The sequence below is a fragment of the Euleptes europaea genome, chromosome 1 (assembly GCF_029931775.1).
Source record: "Euleptes europaea isolate rEulEur1 chromosome 1, rEulEur1.hap1, whole genome shotgun sequence".
NCBI classification, from domain to species: Eukaryota; Metazoa; Chordata; class Lepidosauria; order Squamata; family Sphaerodactylidae; genus Euleptes; species Euleptes europaea.
Genome location: NC_079312.1, coordinates 141986463 through 142012160, shown reverse-complemented (window position 1 = coordinate 142012160; position 25698 = coordinate 141986463). Strand labels below are relative to the sequence as shown.

The window sequence follows — 25698 nt, the reverse complement described above, 5'->3', positions numbered from 1 at the left end:
CTGCCTGAAATGCTGAAGAGCTACTATTAGAGTTATGCACGACCTCATTCCCTGAGATTTTGTGGCTGGATCCGCCTCTTGTGGCAGCCATTTTGTGGTTGGATCCACCACTCATGGCAGACATTTTTTGGCCCACCATCCAGTGTCAGAATTCCAAAGGTGCTTACAGGCTCAAAAAGGTTGGGGGCCCCTGCTCTGTATGTTCTTGACTGGGAGAAATTCCCATTTCTTAAGAGCCTCTGTTGCCCTCAGCCAGGGTCTATTACTCCTGCTGCAGTTCTTTATATGTTCTCGTAAAGTTTGAGACAGGTGTGTATGCGCCCACATACATTAAGCATACTTCCCCATTTAGTCAAGCTTCCATAGGTCTAATATTGCACTTTATGGTGACGGGGACCTAAACAGATCCTATGAAGTACACCTACATGCAAAGAGCATGGTTTGCAGCTACATACTGCTTGGATTTTGGATGTCTCCTGCAGCACAAAGATCATTGGTGGTGGGATCAGGGTCAAATCTATAAATATGCTAGCAACTGATACCAAAGTTGCAGCTCTTACTATACTCCCAGCAGTTGGTATCTTGCCCACACCAATCCATTTTTTTTCCTGGGTACATGAGAACAATCAGCTATGTTCATGTCCCTGTTTCCTCCTGGGTTCTAGCTTGATCGTGGCGTTCTGTCAAATGCAAGTGTATCCAGAGGCTTCGTGTTAGCTACGACTATGTCTTCTCCGTTAGTTTCTATGCATTTCTCCACAGTCTTCAGAATTATCTGCAACCTCCTGTCCAGTGCCAAAAGGTGTGGTTCTGTGAGCACAGGGGTGAGACGGTCCTGAAGCAAGGACTCCCGCATGACATCGCTGAGTCGGAAATCTGGCTGAGCTAAGAGTTGCAGCCGTAATAATGTTGTCTTCTTTATTCTGGATGAGAAAAAGAGACCTGAATCAACACTACAAAAAATAACTATCTTCCTGGCTTAGACCCTCAAAGTTGGAAGGATGCAAAAAGGACCACAATTGTGTGACCAGTGTTTTAATTTTTTTTAATTTAATTTTTAAGGATGGGTGTGCTAAGGCTAAAACCTATAAGTCCAACCCTCTGATCAGGGAAGCCCTCCTTATTCCAGATGTCCATGGGCTGGCAGCATATACACAATGGTGGGATCAAGACAGTATCATCCTGTATCCTTAAATAGCAAAAAAGGATGCAGAATACTGTGAAATCCATAAGTTCAACGCAATGCTTCATCGGGAGTCTCCCACTGAATTCAAAAGATGACTCCTTCCAGGGCAATCCTCAATAGTGTGAAGGAAGGCATCTGAAATAAACAAATCTTCCCCTGTGGTTGAAGGCCCACTAATAGTAGACAATTACTGTGAACATCCTCTGTTTTACACCCACTCAAAGTTTTCCCCCTATGCTATTGTGTGAGAATAGCAGGGCATTCTGAACCTGTTTTAATGTGCCATCTTTATTTCTGCAGCTGTGTCTTGGATTTGAAAACATGATAGGGGAACTCTGCAGCTGTGTCTTGGATTTGAGAACATGATAGGGGAACTCTCCTGCCATTTTGCTAATAAAGTGCTCACATGCTTAAGATAGTGGGTTGAAGATGTAGCCATTATGGGGGGTTGAGCTCGACAGGACCACTTCTGTCACTTTCTGAAATCAGGCCTCCAGGAACAGTATGGGGGGGCTGAAGTGTGCAGATGTGCCAGCAGGAAGGAAAAATTGGTGAGACCTTCCTCAGAAAACATGGCTAGGATTTTGTTTGTAGTTAGTGAATAACATAGTACAAAACAAATCCAGGAGCAGCTCTGTACAGGTCTGGTGGGGCTGTTTTCGCCAGGTGTCATAAGCAAAACAGCTTTTGGTTGGACCTGGAAAGGATCATATTTGGCTACTTTTCTTAGTTCCTCTTTTCTTCGTATCTGTCCTTGCAGGTTCAGGGATGCAGCTCATGATATCTAAATTAGGGGGTGGTTGTGGGCACTCCATGTGATGAACTAATGTGTATATTCTGGCTTATCACACTGATCACTCCCCCCCGCTCTGGATTTCTCCATTTATTATTTTTTTGGCCATCAAGTCACATCTGACTTATGGTGACCTCTGGTGGGGTTTTCAAGGAAAGACATTCAGAGGTGGTTTGCCATGACCTGCTTCTATGTCATGACCCTGGTATTCCTTGGAGATTTCCCATCCAAATACTTGTCGACCCTGCTTAGCTTCTGAGATCAGGCTAGCCCGGGCTATCCAGGTCAGGACAGATTTCTCCATACTACCACCAAAACTTTTTCATTGTAGTTGCATCTAGCAAACCCTGTGGTGGGGCTGGTCCGTGTTATAGTTTGCAATTTCAGAGGCCATTTTATGCAATACAACCCATTGGCTAGGATCCAGACCTAGTGTTTCTATCCATGGGCACAAGGATTTCCACCCATGGAGTACAACTTTCTCACTTGGCAGGAAGAGAATTGGGGGGGGGGGTGTATTTCTGGCTGCTGTGAAAAGGGAGGAAGTTGCTCTCTGCAGGCAGCAATTGTTGTGCCCATGGAAGTGCTAGTCTGAATCCAAACCACTGATGGTAAAACTGCCAGGTAAGGATGGTACTTGGTATCTGTAGTCTGTACTCTGTAGCTTTAATGAATGATGAATATCTCTGCCAGCAGGATTATTTCAATTTCTAGCCCCCCCGCCCACTAAGGGTTGGTTAAAGGATGAAAGTAATTCATATAAAATATATAGCAAAAGCAAACCCAAAACAAAACACATTGAAACTTCACCCTTCTCAGAACTTAACCTTGGCTGCTAAAATGCCCCAGTGTTTCTGGAGAGAGGCATGGGCTCAGACTAAGGCTGTGTATAATGCATTATATCCAAGATAAACTCGCCTGTCTGCTTCTGTTGTCCAACTCAATTATTCCTGTGTTGGACCAATTGAACCGACTCTCCCGGACCAATATTGACAGAATCCTGGCTGCTATGAAGCCAACCATTTGCCTCTTAGACCCGTGCCTGTCATGGCTGATTAAAGCCAGTGGTAATGGTTGCAGCCCGCCCCCACAGGGGACATTATCAATCTGTCCTTGAGTTCAGGGGTCCTTCCAGGGAGATTGAAAGGGGCAGTGGTAAGATCACTCTTGAAGAAATCGTCATTGGATCCTTCTGATCCATCCAACTTCCGCCCAGTATCGACCCTCCTGTTCCTGGGTAAGGTAGTTGAGAGAGCAGTGGCGGAACAGCTCCAGGCTTTTCTGGAGGACACGTTGGCTCACCCTTTTCAGTCCAGCTTTAGGTCTCGCCATGGGACGGAGACTGCGCTGGTCACTCTTGCAGACGATCTCTGTACACAGCTGGATCGAGGCGGGTCAGCACCACTGTTATTACTCGATCTTATAGAAGTGTTTGACACGGTAGATTATGATCTCTGACCCACTGCCTCACTGACTTTGGGTTATGTGGGACAGTCTTGCAGTGGCTGGTCTCATTCCTCCAAGATCAGGGAATAGAGGGTAGTACATGGGGAGAGGGTCTCACTATGATACCCCTTGGTATGTGGAGTCCCTCAGGGGGTAAGCCTCTCCCCAGAAGAAGAGTTGGTTTTTATACGCTGACTTTCTCTTCCACTTAAGGAAGAATCAAACCGGCTTACAATCACCTTCCCTTCCCTGCCCCACAGCAGACACCCTGTGAGGTAGGTGGGGCTGAGAGAACTGTGACTAGCCCAAGGTCACCCAGCTGGCTTCATGTGTAGGAGTGGGGAACCAACCTGGTTCACCAGATTAGCATCCGCCACTCATGTGGAGGAGTGGGGAATCAAACCCAGTTCTCCAGATTAGAGTCCACCACTCTAAACCACCGCTCTTAACCACTACACTACAATGGCTCCCGATGTTATTTTACGTCTATATACAGCCCCTCACCCAGTTAGTCTGGAGTTTCAGGCTGGGTTGTCATCAGTATGCAGTTGACACCCAGCTGTGTCTTTTCATGAATGGATGGCTGGATACCGTCCCAGATACACTGGCCAGGTGCCTGGCTGTAGTGAAATGGTTGAAACAGAGTTGGCTGAAACAGAATCCATTGAAGACGGAGGTCCTGTGGCTGGGCTGGGGAGATCCAGGATTGGGACACCAGATTTTGATTCTAGACAGGGTGAAATTAATACCAGTACCAAGTGTCAGTAGCCTAGATGTGATTCTGGATGCCTTCCTTTTGATGGAAGCTCAGGTCACAAATGTAGCCAGAGTGGCATTTTTCCACCTTCGCCAGGCTAGGCAGCTGTTGCCCTACCTGTCTCGCCCTGATCTAGCCACAGTGATCCATGCAATGATCACCTCCAGATTGGACTGCTATAACTTGCTCTACGCAGGGCTACCCTTGAAGCTGCTCCGGAAACTTCAGCTGGTCCAGAATGCAGCGCCGAAGGTCTCACAGGGACCCCTTGGAGAGCACACATACAACCAGTACTCCTCCAGTTGCACCGGTTGAGTACTGGATCAGGGTCAAGGTTCTGGTATTAACCTTTAAAGCCCTAAATGGTCTGGGACCATCGTACCTGTGGGACCGCCTCTCCTGCTACATGCCCCTCTTAAGAGCATTATGCTCAGCTAGTAACCTACTGGAGGTCCCTGGCCCAAGAAGCACCTGGCTGTCCTCAACAAGAGTCAGAGCTTTTTTAGCTCTGGCCCTGGCCTGGTGGAACACTCTATCAAGTGAGACCTGGGCCCTGTGGGACCTGGCTCAATTCCGCCGGGCCTGCAAGACTAGATGTTCTGTGAGGCCTATGGTTGAGGCAGAGACAGTTACATCTTAGCTGGCCTCCCTACCCTTACTTCCATTTCCTCATTTGTTTTGGATATTTTTTCTTTCTGTCTTTCCTCCTTTACTCTCCAACCCCCTTCCCTGACTGGTTATCCCTATCGTTATTTAATGTTAATGGTGCCAATTGGAAATTTAAAATTAATGTTTTTAATGATAGTTTATATGTTATGTAGTACGTTATTTTTAACTGATTGTATTATTTTGATTGTTAGCCGCCCTGAGCCTGACTATAGTCAGGAAAGGGCAGGATATAAATCTAATAAATAAATAAAGTCCTCCAGTGGGAAAAGACCTTTTTGGTTCATCACATGTTCCCTCAGCGATCCCTCCTTCCTGCCATATTTTATGCACATTCTCAGTCTGATGAGGTCTACTTTCCCCCTCCCTTGCAGACCTGTTTGTATTACACATTGGCTTGGCAGGTAATCGTGTAAATAGTGAGCACTTCAATCAGCCTGGAATTATAAACAATCAATTTTTAAGTCTTACAATTTGGTGTTCATTCAAGGACATTCTTTTTTCATAGCCTTAATAAATGCATTGTTCCCCCATGTCATTTAATTACCTGCCATTCATGATACTGCACAGATACATCTTGCCTGCTGTGGAGATGCAAAAAACCCCCAACGCTGTACCACCACAGCTTCTGTGCAGCTGCAAAGCTATTTGACAGCCATTCGAGGCAGACCAGAGACAGAAGAAGAGTTGGTTTTTATATGCCGACTTTCTCTGCCACTTAAGGGAGAATCAAACCAGCTTACAATCACCTTCCCTTCCCCTCCCCACAACAGACACCCTGTGAGGCAGGTGGGGCTGACAGAGTGTGACTAGCCCAAGGTCACCCAGCTGGCTTCGTGTGTAGGAGTGGGGAAACAAATCCAGCTTACCAGATTAGCCTCCACCGCTCATGTGGAGGAGTGGGGAATCAAACCCGGTTCTCCAGATCAGAGTCCTCCGCTCCAAACCACCGCTCTTAACCACTACACCACACTGGCTCTCAGGTGAAAAGATCAAACAGGTGAAAAGATCAAACATTCAGTGCACAGATGATCATGGCTGTTGGACATAGCCTATCAAATCTGTTCCCTGTGAAGTAGTGGCATCCCTAGTTACAAGTAGCTTTTTAAATTTTGAATAATAGATGTGCAGGATACTGCAGTCAGGGCCATCTTAATGCATGGGCCCGATGGGCACTTGCCCGGGGGCCCCACGAGCATAGGGGCCCTATGTTAATCTGTGTATGTTAAGTGACTTGCCATAAATAAATACTACTCTAGACTATACTAAACTTTTTATTCCTGTGAGTGGTTGTCCTAGGGGCCCCAGCACACTGGTTTGCCCAGGGGCCCATAATGATGTTAAGACGGCCCTGACTGCAGTCCCAGTCCATAGCTACCAAATATCCCGCATATACCATTTTCTGGCTTCTAAAGACTCTTGCCCCAGACTCCTGGTTGCCACCTCCTTTGCAATCTGCATCTGCAACCGTGAGATCTGGAGACTTGCTTTAAAAAACAGCTGACATTCTCTACATTCTCTCTTTTGTGATCAGTACAAAATTTCCTGCTCATATAATGGAATGTACACAGCCCTAGTCCAAGCCTCTGTGTCTCTTGGAAACACTGCAAGAGCTGTTTATTTGGACTTTCTGGAGTGAAGCTTTTAGGAGTGTGAGGTTTCAGCATGTGCTTTGTTCTGACTCTGACTGTACCAAGTATCTTCTACAAAAAAAAGGAAGTAACACAGTATGCAACATTCTAAACTGAATGATCTTAGAAATGGCATCATTCCCCCCTTCGTTGTTCAGATAGAGGAAAAAATAGATGGGTTCTGCTATATTTATGCTTGATTTCTCCATTGGATATACTGTAGGCCCCACCTTGATTGCATTTAATATACTGGAGGGGGAAGGGCAGAAATCATTTGTGGCGGAGAGAAGGTTATTATTTCAGGATAGGGGTGAGCAAGAGCCAATTTAAATCACTCCAACTTGGAGTTCACTGAAATGATTTATTGACAACCTTCTACTTATAAACTAGAAGTCTCACAAGGTATTAATAATAGTGTTTGAAACTCAACCTGGAGGCTCAATATAACTATGGCCGGAGATGATGCTATTGACTTCAGGTAGCACAGAAATGGAGAGGGGAGGGGAATATGATGGAATCAGACGTGTAGAAAGAAGTAGAAGCCTGGAGGATGAATACCCTTTCCGTAGCTCTTTCAATAGCCAGCTCTTGATTTATATGAATTAGTAAAGATGAAGCTTGAAGGAGGATTCAGGTAGTAGAATTTATAACAATCTCTGCCCCCTCCAAATGATCCAGGGAGAAAATATAACTGATTATATTCAGGTTTTTTCATTGACTTAGAATCTTCAGGACAGGGATCAGAAGCAATGGCTCCATTCTCTTAAATTGTGACAAATGGCAGGTTGAAAAGGTGATGAATGTACATCCAAACCTTGAAGTCATACATGCATCTGGGGCTTCATTCTGAGTGGTGGGCAGACCCACTGCAAGATGCTCTGGAAATTAATTTTTGAAACGGGATTATTTTATAGAAAATCTGCCAAGTCTTTGAAAGTGATCTGAACTCTGCCTCCAAAGGTTCAAAGAGCCTCAGGCTTTCAGCACATTAGTTTCAAAGAGGACTCCCCTCTCCTTTCCAAACTTAACTGAGAGCAGTATGAGGAGAGGAGGATTCCTGGGAACAGCTTTTGTGAGGCCTTGGGCTTGTGGACCCCCCATGGGACACTGGGAACTATGGGGAATGTAGTTTCCATGTTTCAATAATCTCAGGATGTTGGTGCAATCATAGGCGGCAGATCCAGGAGTTGAGGTGCATATGAGCCCTTCCCACCTTCCTCCCAACGTGGATAAGCTTGGGGAAGGGGGGTGGGTGATGAGAGCTCCTTGGATCTGCTGCCAGCTGAAAGTGATCCATTTTGGATTGGGCCTGGATTCCAGGGGTGAGGGTCTGGGTGGGGGAAATGTAATCATGGGAAGTGCGGTCTCCAAAAATCTAGCATCCGAACCTGCCATTTGTGGTGGCTGCTCCGTTGCTATTCAGTCTGCACTGGCCCCCTGCTGTGCCATGAACTATATCTTTTTCTAGTTTGGATTGTCTCATCATAGGGTTTTCAAGGTAAAGGTTGGTCAGAAGTGGTTTACCAGTGCCTTCTTCTGCACAGTACTAACCAGGGTTAGCAGTAGTGGCACTGCTGTTGTCTATGAAAGATCCTCCGCCAGTGTCACCTTCCACTACTGCTGCTGCCCAGTAGCTGACCTTCAAGAATTCCTCTGCCATCATCACCACTGGAACTGCCTGTTCTCTTCTGCAGGAGAGGCCATTGATCCCTGAAGGGTGCATCTTTGTCTGGTGTCTCAGCTGTGACCATTCCGTCTTGAATGACTCTGCTAGGAGTTTAGTCTCTTGATAGAGTCTAGACCCCTTACGGTATTGCTCTCAGCTTCCCTGACACACACAAACCCCCTCACCACGTTAAGGTGTGCATCCAAAAGGGGGGGGGGAGACCTACCTGTGACATTTTCATTGTTTTCCCCACAGACCCGTGCAATCAGACATGCAGTTCTGTGATGGGAACTTCTTCCCCCCAATGCAATTTTCCTGAACTGGAATGGCCCCAGGAGCCACTGCTTGCCCTTTCGGGGAAATTTAATTCAGCCCAACAACATCTATGGCTCCTCCAATGGGCAAATGGCCTCTTCTGGGCCATTTGAGGTCAGGAAAATGGTATACAAGGAGGATTAAGCCCCCAGACACCATTTTTCTGACCTCAAATTGACCTGTGTATGCCTGGGAATTAAGTTCCCACCATAGAACTTGTGGCACACATCTTACTATGTCGAGCAGGAAGGGACGTGAAGGAAACACAATGTGTTGCTAGGCCCTCAGAATGACATGTACTTACAGGCAGCACTGTATAAGCGGAGCCAGTATGGAGATTTCATCGTGGGAATGTTTCCCAAACCTATAAAAAAAAGAACCAATTGAAAAAAAATGGAAAGGTATATGAACAAATTCAGAAAAGTTGTTTCAGAAATTATCACAGGTCAATTGAATCAGTGACACCTGAAAAGGTGTTTCAGAAGTCATCAGAGGTTAATGGAATGGGTGACACGCTATATATTGCTTGACTGTGATTGGATGGTGCCTGAGAATACCGACATGAAATAGAGAGAAATATCTAAAAGGAATATAAACCTGAATGGGACAGGTCCCTCCTCCTTGCCACAAGGGAGTTCATCTACTCCCCTCCATCCATACTTGCTCCCCAGTCAAATTTTTGATCTTACTGTATCACAAACAAAGAATGGTTGGATGGTAAGAATAGCTTGTAGATCAATAGCTACACGTGGACTCCCTCCCCTAGTCATTGAGCAGTCTGATTGAGGAGGAGAGGGAGATTTAGACTTGGCAGACTTTCACAGTCAGTCTACTGAATCATCTCAAGGAAATATGACACATCACACCACTTATCATCCTGTCTCTGCCAGTCCCTGATGAAAGGAATCCCCCCAAACCTATTCTGTGAACATGTGTTGTGTGAATGCATACTTGTACCATTTTTACCTCCATGAATTGCAACTGAGATGAATGAGGAAATAAAAAACCCCTATGTATATATTTGTATTGCAAACAGAAATGTATATGTATTAGAACGAATTTAAGGTCTTTATGTGTAACAGAAATCTAAAAAAGTGATGCAAATCAGGGTTTGTAGAGCTAACCTATTAAAGAAGAAGGAAGGAAAATAAAGCTATTGTACTGGTGCCTTAGCCTGGTAGGACAAGAACCAATCAGGCAGCAGGGAAAATGTAGCAATATTATTGGTCCTTTTAGCAAGCTGTGATAAGAGTCAATCACTAGTTAGAGTTTTCAAAAAAAAAAAACCCTTCAAACTATAAGTAGAACTAGCTTAGGCAGCCAGGAAAAAAGGACACAGAGGAAGAGTTCTGAAGGACTTCAGAAGACAGGGACAGAGCTGAAGTCCCAATAACTACAGCAGAGAATTCGCTCAGGTGAAAGGTTCCTGGAGAGCAGGAAGGGCTGAATAGCTGTAGAGAGCGAGGCCCCCGCAGCTTGACCACAGCCAGTCTCAAGGGAGTCCACGAAGGGAGCTACTACATTGAAGTGCAGGGAAGAGGAGATTCCCCTTCCCATGAGAATGCTGGCAGAAAAGCCTCCAAAGAATGTAAGTTTGAATTAATGTAGGGTTGCCAATTGCTCAGTGGTGGCGGGTGAACTACCGCCCATCCACCGGGCTGCCCGCCGGCCAGCTGAGGGCCGGCGGGCACTGTGGGCACGAGCGCGCAGACGCGGTGCACACGTCACTTTGGGGTAAACCAGAAAGTGACGCGGACGCTCTAGCACCCTCGGCTAAAACTCTATGGAAACCATAGAGTTTTGGCCGGGATTGCTAGAGCGTCCCCGTCACTTCCGGATTAAACCGGAAGTGACGTAGGTGCATTGCGCACATCATGCGCTAATGCCACGGCTCCACAAATCTCCCGCCAGTGGAGCTGAGGGGCCTGGCAAGCCTAAATTAACATAATGAACAAGGACAGTTCTGCATTTTTCTAATGTTATCAAGTTGGTGTTATATATTAAAAAATCCTGTTGTTTGGATCTGAAAAGAGGCGTTCTTTTACTTGGGAAGCAAGAGCCTAAGGCCTAACTACATTAACCAACCCTGAGATCCTGGCAAGGTATAGTATAAGAAAATGTAATTAAGTCCAAAGATATTTTTATATTACTTACGGAGGGCTTGTAATGAAGGATTTATCTCACCATGTGCTCAGTTATCAAAGAATCCTGGGAATTGTAGTGCAATTAATATGCATAGAATTCTCAGTTAGAGTTCTTGATTCCCTCCTCCACACAATTACAGTTCCCAGAGTTCCCTGAGTGAAATAAACTACAGGTTTCAGTCCTTTCCCTTGTGATGCCTGCCTACAATACGTGGATTTTAGTAGTAGGACTTTTAGCCCAAATCAATCTCTCTTTTAGTCCTAATCTGTTTCTGCTCACCTGATAGCAAGTGGCATATTCATGTGATCTAGGGAAGACCATGCCTTCAAAACTAAATTCAATTCAATTCAAAACCTTTATTGGCATAGCAAGTCATTCAGGACATTCCAAGGTTAATCAGATAATAAAATATCAATAGACATAGATAAAATGGAGTATGCCGAAATAAGATGAATTTGGAATACATATAAAACAGGTATCTAAAATAGACAAATGATATCAGCTATTGTATTTTTGATTTGATTTTAATCATTGAGGCGTACTTCAAAAACATGGCTACTGTTTCTGTAATTTCTGAATCGTAACCATTCATTAGGAATCTAAAAAGGGAATGAGGAGAAAAATTCTTGTTTACAATTAACGGCATTAAAAGTTTGGTGAGTAAATCGACTAACATTTCACACTCCAATAAAATATGATGAATGGAGTCTATCTGATTCATGCCGCAACAGCAAATTTTCCTCTCCAAGGGGGTATTATTAAATCTCCCAAATAAGACCTCCGACGGGCTTCAAAACTCCTTAATTCTTGCCATCAGTTCCCAGGGCCTAAAGGTAGTTCAATAAGTGCCTTACCCTCTTGCATTGTCCAGGTGAAGCAAAAAGCCATCATCCCCAAACTTTGTGAACATCTCGTAATGATGACGGTCCATGTTGCCTTTCAAAAGGGAGAATTAAATTCAGTAGTGGTGCCTGAATATTGATCCAATCCAACCTCACGGGTTTTTTTCATGAAGCATGCAATATTCAAGGTATATCAATAGCAGTTTTTGACCTCATAGAACCCAGGAAGAGGGTTCATAACTTTAATCTGGATCCACTGACTGATCAAAATGTTCCATTGCAAGCTTTTAAGTTCCATAGGATTCTTTCTGAGGCTGAATGTTCAAAGCACAGCTGCACATGCCTTATCCTGAGTCACACCACTGTTCTATCAAAGTCAGTACTGTCTGCTCTGACTGGCAGCAGCATTCCAGGGTCTCAGGCAGAGGCCCTTTCCATCATCTACTACCTAATCCTTTTAACTGGAGATGCTGGGGATTTAGCCTGGGACTTTGTGCAAGCAAAGAAGGTGTCCTACTACTGAGTTGTAGCCCCTCACCATGAAACTCAATGAGAAACTTTGGGCCAGCCATTCTCTCAGCCAGACCTTACATCCCAAGGTCGCTGTGAGAACAGAATGGGAAAAAAACATGGTGCTCTGAGCTGCTTGGAGGCGGGACAGAATTAAAATGTGATAGACTAATGCTGTGATTAGAGTGCTGTTGAATATGCTGCTCTATTAAGTCAGCTGTGTAATGCTTTGGAGGGCACTTGTGTTTTGAGTGGTGTGAAGATGCTGTACTTGTGTTGACATCCTCTATGATGACATGTTGTGTGCTGAACTCGATGCACACAGAGAAGGAGTGGGCATGCCTGCGAAAAGCTCTGTTGCCTGCTTATGTGCAATCACCTGCTCGTGAGCATGGAGCCGACACGTATAGGCTCTGTTCCCGTGATCAGGAATGCTGCATTTTTAAACATTCCTGATCAAAGAGACAGAGCCTACACACCTAGACTCTGTGCTCACAAGCCGGTGAGCATGCTAGGGTGGATCTAGTGCGCTCAAGCCCACTCCTATATCCACATTGACTTCAATGCAACCTAATTCTATAGAGGGCTTAAATCTTCTGGCTATATACCATGTGTGTAAATGACCACAGGTACTCTGAGACTATGGGCTAAAATATCTGTTTTGCTCTTGCTGGTTCTGTCAGTGCTGAGTTTGTGGTCAAGATGCCATTGCTGTTCTAGAATCCAGAAGGAAAGCCACCATTACAGGAGAGGTTATGACTCACTATGGCAAGCAAACAGGGTTCTTTATCTGAACTCTTGGGCTCTGAACTCTCCAACAATTCTGGAACAGCTGGTAGGAGTATATTCTCCTCTTCCTTTGGCTAGAACTGAGGAAGCAGGGTTTGTAATCTCATGAGGAGACCTCTGTTTTAATTGACACTTGGAGAGCTGAAAGTGAAGCAAGGTACTTGGCTATCAATACTGTGATGAAGGTATACCTTTAAATACAGCAGCACATGGAAGATTCTAAGTAAGAATAGCTTGCCTGTTGTCAGTTAGGAATAGCTGTTTAGCAGGGAAATGGTCAGTGAGGAAATTCACTTTGCAGAGCGCATGCAGGTTCCCCCCCCCCGTTCCATATGGAAGACATGTGCACGCACACGTGTTGAAGCACACGTTTAATTAATGTAAACAAGCAGTAACAGACAACTATATGTTCTCTTTGAAAATGTAAAACCAGTAGATTCCCTCCACTATTCCAGAAATATGCCTGTGCATTGCTCATGTAGCAGTTTCTAACACACAAAGAGTGTATGATCCAGATAAAGCTAAGCATTTTTCAACCCCGTTAACCAATGGGAGAGAGTTTAGCATATATTTAACTTTTCCATTTAAATCAGTGGGGCTTAGGTGTTTAATTTTGGCTGAATTTTGATTCATATCTGCAGAGACACAGGAAGAATACTGTAATGTTTAGCGGGGGAAGAAGGTGGGAACATCTTGCAAGCAGCAGCTAGGTAAGACCTGGACTGTTTTGTTCTCCTCTGTTTAGTCTGGGTTTGGCCAAGACTTTTGGCAAGAGCAAAAGGGGTTCTTGACCCTAGTTCCCAGTCTGTGGCCTTGTGTGAGCCAGTCCAGCGGATCCAGAATCAACCCAGGATGTGGTTTAGGGTATTTGGTGGGGAGGTGATGTTTGTTGTTATAAACGTGTATTTTGTGGTGTTTTTATAAACCACTGTGCATCCCCCTTGAGGAGAAAAGTGGGGTAAAAATGTCTTAAATAAATGAGTACTTTCCGTAAGTACTCAAGGAACTTCACAAACAACCCTGTATGCGAGGCGACTCTTATCTGTTAAGAATAGATATTATTTCTCTCTAGGAGGAACAAAGTCTGAGAGAAGGTGGCTTGCCTGGGAATGTGCAGTGACAGCATGGCAGATCTGAACACTTTCCTGCCTCACCAACCAATGGCATATGTTTAGTACAGAGGACTTCATGTTTCAAAGGAAGGTTGCAGCAGCTAAGAGGACAGGGAAAGGATAAGTGTCATGGAAAGGCAGTAGAAATGGGAAAACATGGAAGCCCTGCCCACGCGAATGCTTTGCTTGGACTCCCCCTCTTCTTTGTGTGTCTTTGGTATACAAGACCTGTATTTTTTTTACTATTTCCAGAACACCAAGAAACAAACCAGGGTCTTTCTCTAAAGTATCAGAATTTCCCCCAGTCAGCTAGACTCAAGCTGACAAATTATGCTTACAGCCTTGATATGGTGTGTCGAATCCATGAGTTTGTTTTTAGGCTATTTCCACTTACCTATTAAGAAGTCAAATATTGCCATGTCAATGATATTGAGTAGCCGGCTACCGCTGCTATAAGGGTAAACCTCCTTCACTGCGTTGCAGTAAAGCGGATTCACTTCCCATCTGTAAGAAATATCACAGAGGTAAATGCCAATGCTGCTATTCTCCCAAGTTCATTCGAAAGGTTTGGTAAGTGATTGAAATCTGGTGCTATGTTTATCCCTGTTTCTGAGGAGGCAGCATATTCTTCTGGAATGGCTGATTGGTTTGTTGTTCTCTTCCATGCAAAGGCAGGGTATCAATCTGTCCTATGCCAAGAACTGCCAGGGGGATGTGAAAGGATCAACATATATATGCTTTTAAGCCCAAGGAGCTGTCTAATGTGCCTGTTCCCACCATCTTAAATCTGTTCTCCTAATACACACCTTATGTTTTGTTCTGACTCATTAATAAGTGGTTAAAATGAGGCATGCTGATGGAGTTGTCAGTTGCTCAGTACTATGATTGCAACCATTAGTGTCAGTCTTTATTTTCATATGAAATTGATACTCAGGGAAATTAATTTACAGTGTTCATGTATCAGATGATAATTACATGTACAAAACTAGAGGATTTTTATCCTGAGGAACTATTGTTTCTTAAGTAAGCCCTCCCCCAGATGAAACAGGTCTTCTAAAAACATTCATTTCCCATACCTCTCCTTCATTTTGTTCTCTTCCTCTCATGACGTGCCTTCATTTTTCTTCTCTCCTTCTAATCCACCCTTTATTTGTCAGGCTTGGTCTCATCTCCTCCTCACCCTGGTTGGTAACTTAGAATGTTCTTAATGGTAGTATATCAGCAAACCCTGGGGTGGGGGGAGGATATTTCCCGTCTAGGCTCCACTTCTGAATCTGTGACCGTCTGCCACATATCATAATTTTGGTCTTTTGGAGATTCAGCTGTAACTGTTCAGCCTGGCAGAAATTGTTCAGTTTCATCAAAGCTCTTTTCGAACCGACTCTAGTTCTAGATAAGATTACCTCGTCTGAGTACAAAAGAACTGAGATATGTCGGTAAGCTATTTTCGATGGGTGTAAATCTAAGTCGCTCAGCTCTCTAACTAGCCCATTATTGTAGTAGCTGAATAACGAGGGGGCCAAAATGCAGCCCTGCTTGGCCCCTTTTTTGGTATGTACTGCTCTGGATAGATGTCTTTGTCCGCTGCACTTTACCTTTAGAGAGGTGTTGTCATGTAACACTCTCATAAGGTGCAATAGCCTCCTATCCACTGTGGACTCCTGCAATTTTACCCAGAGGCTATGTCTTGAGATTGTTAGTAGTAGGCAAAGAGAGAAGTCCATTTACCCACTTACTCCTCTTTTCCAGCAAAGGTGTAGGATCGGATCCATGGGTTTGGAATGGAGATTCTTGGAGCCAGGTTGAGGGATGGCAGGAAAGCAGAAAGAGATCCTTCTAGCAGATGAGGGTTCCCACATACAGCATATTCCGTCTTGCACATATAAGGACACTTGGCAAAGAAACACGTATTGATGGCTATGGAAAGAGCAGGATGTATGAGTGACAGGAAGAGGTGCACAACTTTTGTAATGTGGGTATTCTTAGTAAAATCACAAGATCAGCTTTTTAATTGTTAAGAAGGGATCAATTTCTAGTTCTTAGAACCGCAGGGTGTGGAGGAAATTTAAACTGCATCATGGGCTTAGAAAACCACAAGGTAGTATTTTAGAGGCCCACTCATTTTTAATCTTTTATGAAACACAGCTATCCATGAGTGACTCATGAGTTTTGAACATTTATCAGTGATAAGTGTACACACCAGGAAGCAGGGCAAGCACCATGGGGATCATTAACTCATATCCTAGAAGGGACACTTCAAATGGGACAAATCTCCAGCACAGGTAGCTCCTCTTTGAAGGCAAAAAACATGCAGCATGTGTGGACTATTACATGTGCAGAATATGCATGTCTACACTTCATTGCAGGCTCGCTGAGTGGGAAGTGATTTCTTCAGGGCTTTCCAGCACAAAAGAGATAAATACGTGTGATTTGCTTACTTTCTACAGAATAGTGCCATCCCTACTAAGTGGCCCTTATACTGCAGTGTCAGGAACAATATATATAAGATATATTTTCCCCTTCTGCATATAATGACTTACCAGGTGAAACAAAAAAAACACTTTGTAGGATTTCATTCTTGGTAACCTCTAAAATTTCCTTAGTGATGTTAATCAATCTCCCAACCACTGGAGGGACACGACGAAAATCCAGTATTCTTGGGGGGATGGAGGCGGAGAAAAGATCGGGAATCAATTAGAATTACAGAACTTTGTTGAACAAGGAAAATATTTCTCACAGGAAACAAAAGAAAAAGATCAATTTCACTAACCCACAGAAAAGTGAGTTCAGCTCCTTTTAAAACTTAACACACTTTGGCTACAATCCTAAGAACGTTTTTGTAGGAGTCAGCCCCATTGAATAAAATGGAACTTACTTCTGAGTACACATACTTAGTATTGCTCGATTTGCGAACCAAATCTGGTTTATTTCTTATATTTAGCACACTCTAACCCAGACTCAAAATGGGATTGCCCACGAGATGTCATTGTGGCCCCTTACTTCATTTTCATATATATGATGTAAGAGGGGATAGGCCACAACAGTACAATCTGGAAACAGGTAAGTGGTAGGTAGGTAGGTACAGATTTATTGCATATAGCCAAAGGCTGTTACAATCAAGTAGTCAGGAAACAGGTAAGGTTTTTTTTCTTTAAAATTTTTTGAACCATCTGCCCCCACCCCCCCATCCCGGTCTTCCAGATAACTTCATCTGATAGCGAAGTATGCCTTCTCTGCAGATACTTAAATCCACAGATGGGGGCACACTTATTCCAAACAGACACTCAATCCAAACAGACATTTGCAGAAAAATCTGAAAGCTAAAAAAATAAATAGTGGGGGGGGGTTTAAACTCCCCAGATTTAAAAAAAAGCGTAGTTTGCGAATGTGCAGACAACACTCTTACCTCTTTAAGTAGTGGTGCTGCAGAGATCCACACCGGGGCTGGAGCGGCTTTTTTTGGGGGGGGAGCCTCACTTACCAGGAGCAGCTTTGGGTGGGCAGGTGAGGCCTCCCCCCCACAGCTAACCCAAAGCTGCCCCAGGCGGGTGAGCAAGTGAGGCCTCCCCCTCTTGCTTGCTCTCCAGATGCTACTCCGGGTAGGTAAGTGGGTGGGAGGCCTTCCTCCCCCCGCTACCGCCAGCTCACCTGAAGCTGCTCAGGGTGGGTGGGCTAGGCCTCCCCTCTCCACAGCCCTGCTCTTTTTTGTTAATGGTAAGTGGTTGGGGGGAATGGGATCCCCCCATGAGTTTTGTGGGCCCCCACTTGCAAATAATTCCACAGAAACATAGTTTTGTTGCACTGTTCCCACAACTCATCAACTGGAGTTTTCTGTCTGAAGAATGTCCCTAAGAGGTGGGTTTCCGACACCCTTCATCTCCGAACCTCCCTTGTCCTCACTGGGTCAACAAAGGGGAGCTTCTTCAACCTCGCACCAGTCAGAGGGGGAATCTGAGCCCTCTGTAGCCACCATGATTGCTTGTTGAGTCAAGCTACCTTGGGCGACCAGGCATCCTTGACCTTCACTCCCTCTGGCCTTCATACCCTGGGGCTATCCTAGCCCCTCCCCAGACTCTGCCCATGGGAGCCTATATAGGGGCCTATTGCGAGAAACTTCCCTCCCTCCTGGTTTCCCTCTTCCTTGGCAGCCCCCCCCCCCCACTGATCGTTGGGCCTGCCATGTTCCTGCCCTGCCAGCCACTCGGCTTTTTTGCTGCCTAGACCGGGACAGCGTGGGCCGCCTCAGGCTGTGCTGACCCTGCAGTCGGGCTTCCTCTGGTGGCTGCGCCGGGACGGGCGGCAGCTCTACCCCTTCCAGGTGGCATGGCATGGCCTGCTTGTTCGCCTTGACCGCGGGCAGACAGGTGTCGGTGGCCTTGGTGACTGGGGGGGCCGCATTTCCCTGATCCCTTCCTGCCGACGGTGCAGGCCTGAGGGGACTGGTTGGGGGCCAGTGCGCCGGTTGTCCCAGTAAATGATCTTGGGAGGGTGCTTTGGATGGGCGGCATCCCAGGACACTGTCCTATGTCTTGCACTGGATCGTATAAAGTTCACTGCAGTTTTAAAACTGATGCATGTTGCTTTGTGCACTTTAAGTGAAACATTGACCATTTGAATGCAGCATTGGTTTATGTGGTAAATTGTGAGTAGTGATAGCCCTGACCTAGATAGCCCAGGCCAGCCTGATCTCGTCAGATCTCAGAATCTAAGCAGGGTTGACCCTGGCAAGGAATACCAGAGGCAGGCAATGGCAAACCACCTCTGAACCTCTCTTGCCTTGAAAACCCCACCAGGGGTCGCCAAAAGTCAGATGTGACTTGATGGACAAAAAAGAAAAAAAGATTGCTTGCCTAACAGGAAGCAGAAGGGCCAGATTTGTTATTAGGGCACCAAGTTTGCACTGTTGCTTAGCTTGCTTTTATACAGCCAGGATTAACATTATGGTAAGTACTCTGTACAGGACACGAGTGAAATTGGAACTCAGGCTGCTGTTCAGTGTGCCAAGATAAAAGATTAGCCCCCTTCTTGCTTCTACTTCAAGGTTCATAGCAATACAGAAAATGGTTCTGTTTCCTTAATATAAGACCAACGGAAAGTTCTCAGTTGCAGGAAAATTCCTAACAGTTAACTAATAGCTAGTATGAGGAAAAGCACAATGCCTCATTGTATTGTAAAGATTCCAGGGAAAAAAGGAGGGAGACTATGCCTTCCTTTGCATGTAGTTACTGGTGGAGGAGAACGGAATAAGTGAAGGTCCCCATATACTTTAATCTTACCTCAATGTTCATCCATCTTTTGTTGCATTTCTGCAACAGACGTTGGGGATAGACAGGTCATTTAGGGCTAACAGTGCCGACAGGAGTGCTATGACTTAGGTGATCCAACGCAAAGGAGGGTAGGAACTTTAATAGAGCTGTAGAGGGAATTTTACCAGGCGTTGCTTTTTTTATTCCTGTACTTCAGGCATCTCTGGCTGAAACTCCCTCTGCTACCAGCTATTAAAGCTAGAGGATCCCTTTCTGCATTGGGTTACTCTCAATGTGACCACTATCTGTGTCTTGCATCCCTCACATTCATACATGTAATTTTAACATGGGATTGGATCCAGGAATGCATAAGCAGAAAGAAAATTTACTTGGCTTAATTCTGCTTGTGCAAGTGGTAGCACAGCAGCTGAAGCAACATATCATACTTGAATACAGTCTTTAACTAAATAACATGCGCACGGAGCAGTGCAATACACAACAGATGCCCCATATTATTGCATTTTAGTTTTGAAATGGTATCAGGAGAAATTCCTCATGCTATGACTTGTTTACTCAGAAAAGTTAGCGGGGGATACAATTATTTTCCCTTAGCGCAAGCAAGATGGCAAGGATTAATGCTAGTGCTTCCACTTTTACAAGGACTATTGAACATGTGCAACTCATCCATGGGACCCAACCCATCCAATATGGCTTCACTCTTCTGTATCTTAGTTTGCTTCAACCACTGTAATCCTTAGCACTGAACCAATTCTCTGTGATTTCCAGTACTAGCAAGAGCCCCATCCAACCTGCAGAAAGTTAGAAAACACTTTGAAATGTGAGATGCTACTTCTATTTAGGCTGATTCATACTACAAACACTGCAAATGGTGCTCTGGGACTTGGTGCTATTTGTCAGCAAAACAAAACATTATTGGCTGGTGAGTCAGTAACCACCAGGCAGGCTGAGTAACGCTGGCAGAGTAAAGATCCCCAGGGCATATGGAACTGGCTTATTGATGGTTTGGATCTAGCTGGAGCCTGCACAATTTCTAACATGCCAAGCCAAAAACAGCCATTCATTAAGCCCTGAGCCAGGCAGTAAACACGGTTGGTAGGCTACCGTCCTGAGCTGGTGCATTGTTTGACTTGCTGTATCACAAGTTGTACAGGCGTGATCTATCTTCTGAGGTTACTTAATTAAACTGACTTTATGAAAATGAGTCACTCCAGAATTTTGGTGTTGGAAATCACGGACACGCATCAATTAGATTCTAGGGAGCTGTGATGAGCTGGCACAAAATGCAGTCTTTTCAAAGGAGGAACATCTGCCTTCACTATCAGAGCATGTTATTAGATAACTGCATTTTTTAAAGAGCATATAACTATCTCCTTACAAATAAAGAAAACGGAGGGTTTTATTTACTACAATTGATTGAGGTCTCACAGGACTTTTGGCGATAAAAATGTGAATTAAACTGTCAACAATTTGGTCTGCTTTCTAGAAACTGTTTCCACACTGCGATGATTCTCTGTGTAGCTCGCACTGCTGTGGCAATGAAGCATCCACATGGCAGTTTTCCCCACACTTCCATGGCTGCCCCCCTCACCAGAGGGCTTTTGCCACAATCTTCTAGTTGCTTTGAATTCACACTGAAGTGGATAATTAGGGACAATGCCATGTGGATGATCCAAAAAGACGTGCTCCAGTTTGGATGCCAAACCAAAGCAAAACCTCCATTTGGAAACCACCTAGGGCAATCCCTAGCTTAAACCATCTCGTAATGTAATTCTGGGGATCAATTTTCCTGTTATGTCCTTGGCAATATGAAGGCGTGAAAGGTCCTTGAATTTAGGATTGTTACTTCCCATTTGGAGAGCATCTATGTGCCTTTACATCTCACAGTATATCAGAAGACAAGGTCACAGTGGTGCTTTCTGCCTCAGTGAGATTCATTGGGTGGGGCCATTCACACTTACTTCACAGGGTTGTTACAAGGATAAAATGGAGAATGGAGAACCATGTATGTCATCCAGCACTCTGTGCAGCAATGGTAGGATAAAAAGGTATTCAGTAGAGACATTCTGTAGGCTGACTGCTTGCTGTGTGGCTCATATGGAAATCAGAGTCCTGCTCATACAACAGGAGGGAGGGTAAATGCAGGGCTTGAGGGTGAAGGATGAACTGGCAAGTAGTTCATCTCCTGCACCACTTGTGGATTTAAAGAAGATGCAGATCTTCAGGTTGCCCTTGGCAACCCTACTTGAATACCATACTTGCAGTGGTAGAGCATCTGCTTTGCATGCAGAAGGTCCCAGGTTCAATCCCTGGCATCTCCAGTTAAAGGGACTAGGCAAGTAGGTGATGTGAAAGATCTCTCCCTGAGACCCTGGAGAGCCGCTGCCGGTCTGAGAAGACAATACTGACTTTGATGGACCAAGAGTCTGATTCAGTATAAGGCAGCTTCATGTGTTCATGTACACCAATACAAACTGTGATGTACCAAGTCATAAGAAATGGATTTGAGTGCTCACCAGAGCTCAAATGAATTTTGAAGAACATGGATCTGACTGTGAGTGAGAATCTGTGGGTACAAGATCCCTCTCTGAATAGGTCTTTGGATGCATTTTGTCTAGGTTCTCTTCCTTGGAGTCATAATGCACATTGGCAGCTCTATGGATAAGACTATGGTCATCAGCTGTAGTCAGAGTGATAATGTTAAAAATCTGAATGGTTCTTACTGGGATAGTGCCACCTTTAGACTCTTTTGTACCCAAAGCAAGTAGTCAAATGCCATTCCTCCCTATGGCCTGTATGTTGCATCGTTTCAGGTCTACATCTTGGACCCTACCATGCTGGACAACAACTGTGGAAGCTTGCTTCACAATCTCTTCTTGCTTTGGTGACAGCTCTTCTTTGGCCAGCACAGATTTTCTGTACTCTCTCCTCCAATGTGGGTTGCTTACAGGTTTGCAGATTTTCCCCTCCTCTGCTATTTTCTCTTAGCCAGGGGGAAATAACCTTTCTGTATGGTGCTCCCAATTACAAAGAGTGAATGAACCTCAGCTACTGCTGATCAGCTTCTGCAGTTTCATCTGACTACAAAACAGAAACGTGTTGTCAGATACCCCTAGTTTCCGTCAGCATTCGTATTGATGGCCCTTGAAATACTCTGACCCCCGCAAATAGAAATTCTTGCTGTAAACAGCTCTGTGAAACCTGGATTCATGTCCCCCCAAAATCCATTCTAAGCGATATCTCTTTATGACAATTCTTCTGCTCATGGGGATTTGACCAGGGCAAATATCATTTGGTCTGTTTGAAAATGCAACAAGGGTAGCTGTCAGCTGTACAACTAAGAAAGGGGTGAAGAAACTGGCATAGATCCTAAACTCCTCTTCCACTTGCAGAAGGCAAGTAAATTTTCAGCAGTTTCCCCATCCCACTGCAGACTAACACTGCCCACATTTTGTTCCAGGAGTCCTCTGACTGCTGGGGACAGAATGGGTGCATGTGGGCAGCTGAGGTAGAAGGTTTAAGTTCAAGAAATTCCCTTCTGTGAGTGTTGCAGTTCCCACCTAGCTCAGGTTTCAAGCCACTGTCATGTGAATTACCTGTCAAGGTGAAAAGCAGCTATTTCTGCATTGTGTCTTTGAAAGTCAACAAAATAGAAAAAGTCTTTTGGAGTCTCCTCTTCTCGTTCCTGTCTGAAAGAAAGATAAGGATTACTCAATCAGAAAGGCAAGACTAAACAGAGAAGGGCAAGCCACTGAATAGCAGCTGACATCATTATGTGTTCAAGAAGAAGTGTTTAATAATGGCCTAATAAGCAGACAGAGGGAGAGAAGGCAGCATGGTACAACCCAATTTTGTCAGATTTGGAAGCTAAGCAGGGTTGGTATTTGGAAGGGAGACCTCCAAGGAAGACTCTGCAGAGGAAGGCAATGGCAAAACACCTCTGTTTAATCACTTGCCTTAAAAGCCCCTGGCTGGGGTTACCATAAGTCAGACTTGATATCACTTTATACACACACACACACACACACACACAAAACAAGCAGATTCCTTCCTTTAGTCCATTTCCATTCATTTGAATGGTTAAAGCAGCAGTACTCGGGCTGCAGCTCACAGAAAGCTGCATTCAGTTATCATTAATCCAAAGAGCCACATTTACTTCTATATCTGGCATGAGGCCTGCACCTCAGGGAGGCTCATAGCTTATCTATTCCTCTGACCTGTTTCATGCTAGGAACCACCTGCCAACCACAAGTCCTTCCAGTCAAAGGCCTTGCCCACTTTCCTGAAACATGGGGAGGGTGCTCAGAAGAGCTACAGGTGGCATACCAAAGAGCCTCCTGAGTATCACTGGGTTAAAGCAAATGGCCTCTGTAGGCCAGGGCTTCTTAAACTTTTTTCACTTGTGACCCCTTTTCGCCGAGAAATTTTTACGCAACCCCGGGTATATAGGTATATAAAATAGGTACACAAATCAAACATTTACTGATAACAAATAATAAGGAAATGTATACTGTTGCCAAATTTTTCATGACCCCCACATTCAGTTACGCAACCCCATGTGGGGTTGCAACCCACAGTTTAAGAAGCTTTGGGCCAAACCATTGAAACAGAAAAATCCAGCTGCAAATGATTGTTAAAGTGCATTGAAAGTACATTATCCAATGTGTGTGAAAGAAGCCTTAGTAGGACGGCTACAGGGAGCTGGCAAGTTCTGGACTGTTTCTTAAGTAATAGCTCAACAGATATTCCCACCAAATTCTTTGAATATGCTTAACAATTAGGTAACGGTATGGCCATGGCTTCAAAGGGTTCATTATATGCATTATTCATCTTAAAAGCAAGGAGGCATATGAAACAACTGGAGCTCTCTAAAGGTCACAGTACTTGAACCAAACAGGTCTGATTAAACCTGGACTCAGTAGAGGCAAAACTGTCTATGTCTATCTATGCTTGCAAACAATTCCTCCTAGAGGTTTCTGTATGCTATGGAGAAAGAGGGACTCATGAACAACAGAGGTTTGAGGAATATAAGGCTTCTGTGAGTCTTCAGTCTTCTTGAACTTGTGGGCACTTCCAGAATGTTGAAAACAGGCAGCAGTCATGAGGGCTGCAGTTAATTACAAAATGTTGGGGAATTTCAAACCAAGCAACCACCTATGATGGAGGCAAGTATTTCCAAATAGGTGCTCCAGGCAATCACAAAAGTGATACTTCATGAACTCTTCTGAAGCAATTCCTGTTCCAGTGGTAATATTACAAATTAGTAACATGCCTGTGCAAGTAAGGCAAGTGATGAAAGCATTTGAGGACTAGCACTTTCATCTCAACCGTCATGGGTTCCAACAAGGGTTGCCAACCTCCATTTGGGACCTGGAGATCTCCAGACTACAGCGATCAGTTTCCTTGTTGATATGGTTGTATTGGAGGATGAACTTTATGACATTATACCCCAATGAGGTCCCTCTCCTCCCCAGGCTCCATCCTAGGGCTGTCAGTCCCCCAGAGTGGGGTGGACAGGGGAGACATTTTTAAAAATAAAAAATGGCAGCTAGGTTAATGGCATGACTTCTGTTCAGGAGAAAACCTGGTTGTTATATCATGCCTCTCTAGGGATCACTAGAAACTCATCTAAGATTCATTTAAGGGTGGAAAATAATAACTGAGTTCCCAGGGTGAGTCTTTAACTAGGCCTACCAATTTTGCGATTTACTCTCTCTAATGGGGCACATTATATCCCAGCAGCTATCACTCAATAGTGATGTCACAACTTTTGTACGGTGCCCCTATATGGATTTCTGCTGTAAACAATTCCATAGAGTGCAGTCCTCATTCCTTCGAACAGTTGGAGGGTTCCTCAGGTGCATTTCATCATCAGCCCTTCGTTGTGAGTTTGGTCTTAGCTCAATAGAAGCTTGTGCCTGGGTATGCGCCTTTAATTATTGGTTTCATCTATTTTTTGAGGCCCTGAAGGATAGCTTGGTAAGTTTAACCCTCAAGGACTCTTATAAGGCTCCCTGGCTCCAGCATTTTGAACATAAGCTATCACTTGTAAATTTGAAGGTGGAAGACCTTTACTCTTCTTCTGTAAAAGAATGTAAAAAATATGTGGCCAAATTGATCTATGCTAAAGATAAGAGTTACACTCATTTTGATGCTCAGAGGACATGTTCTCCACTTGCCCTGGGCCTGTTATCTAAGGGTAATCTTCCTTCCTATCTGGATTCTCTGGTTAGTCCAAAGTTATGTAGAATTGTATGCATTCCATATTTAATTGCCCTTTTTCAATGGTTTTGCTGGGCCGTATGCTAAAGATCCCCTTTTCAGACCAGCTGTGTTCCTGCCCTCTTCAGTCAGTGGACTGCTTGGTACATATCCTTTTGCATTGTCCTTACGTATACCAACTTAGGCTAAAATGGATTATACCATGTTTTAACAAATGGTCCACATCTTCTTGAGCAACTTAGGGGCAAAAGGTTCCGTTCCTCTTAGAGGACTCTGACCCTCAGCATACTTATTTTGTTGCTCATTTTTTAGAGGCTGCAGAGAAGAGAGAAAGGGAGGTGTTTTTAGAAATGG

The 25698-nt window shown here is 44.5% G+C and overlaps 1 protein-coding gene across 1 annotated transcript in view; it reads right to left on the bottom strand.

Moving 5' to 3' along the window:
• Nucleotides 1–661: 661 nt before the first annotated feature.
• FAM20A (FAM20A golgi associated secretory pathway pseudokinase) overlaps nucleotides 662–25698 on the bottom strand; it is a 63039-nt gene continuing 38002 nt past the window's right edge. Inside the window, exons 5-11 of the mRNA XM_056862159.1 lie at nucleotides 22719–22811; nucleotides 16399–16514; nucleotides 15595–15775; nucleotides 14253–14362; nucleotides 11460–11541; nucleotides 8765–8824; nucleotides 662–923 (exon numbers count right to left, since the gene is read on the bottom strand). Of these exons, the coding sequence (XP_056718137.1) occupies nucleotides 662–923; nucleotides 8765–8824; nucleotides 11460–11541; nucleotides 14253–14362; nucleotides 15595–15775; nucleotides 16399–16514; nucleotides 22719–22811 (904 nt within the window). The remainder of the gene's footprint in view (nucleotides 924–8764; nucleotides 8825–11459; nucleotides 11542–14252; nucleotides 14363–15594; nucleotides 15776–16398; nucleotides 16515–22718; nucleotides 22812–25698) is intronic.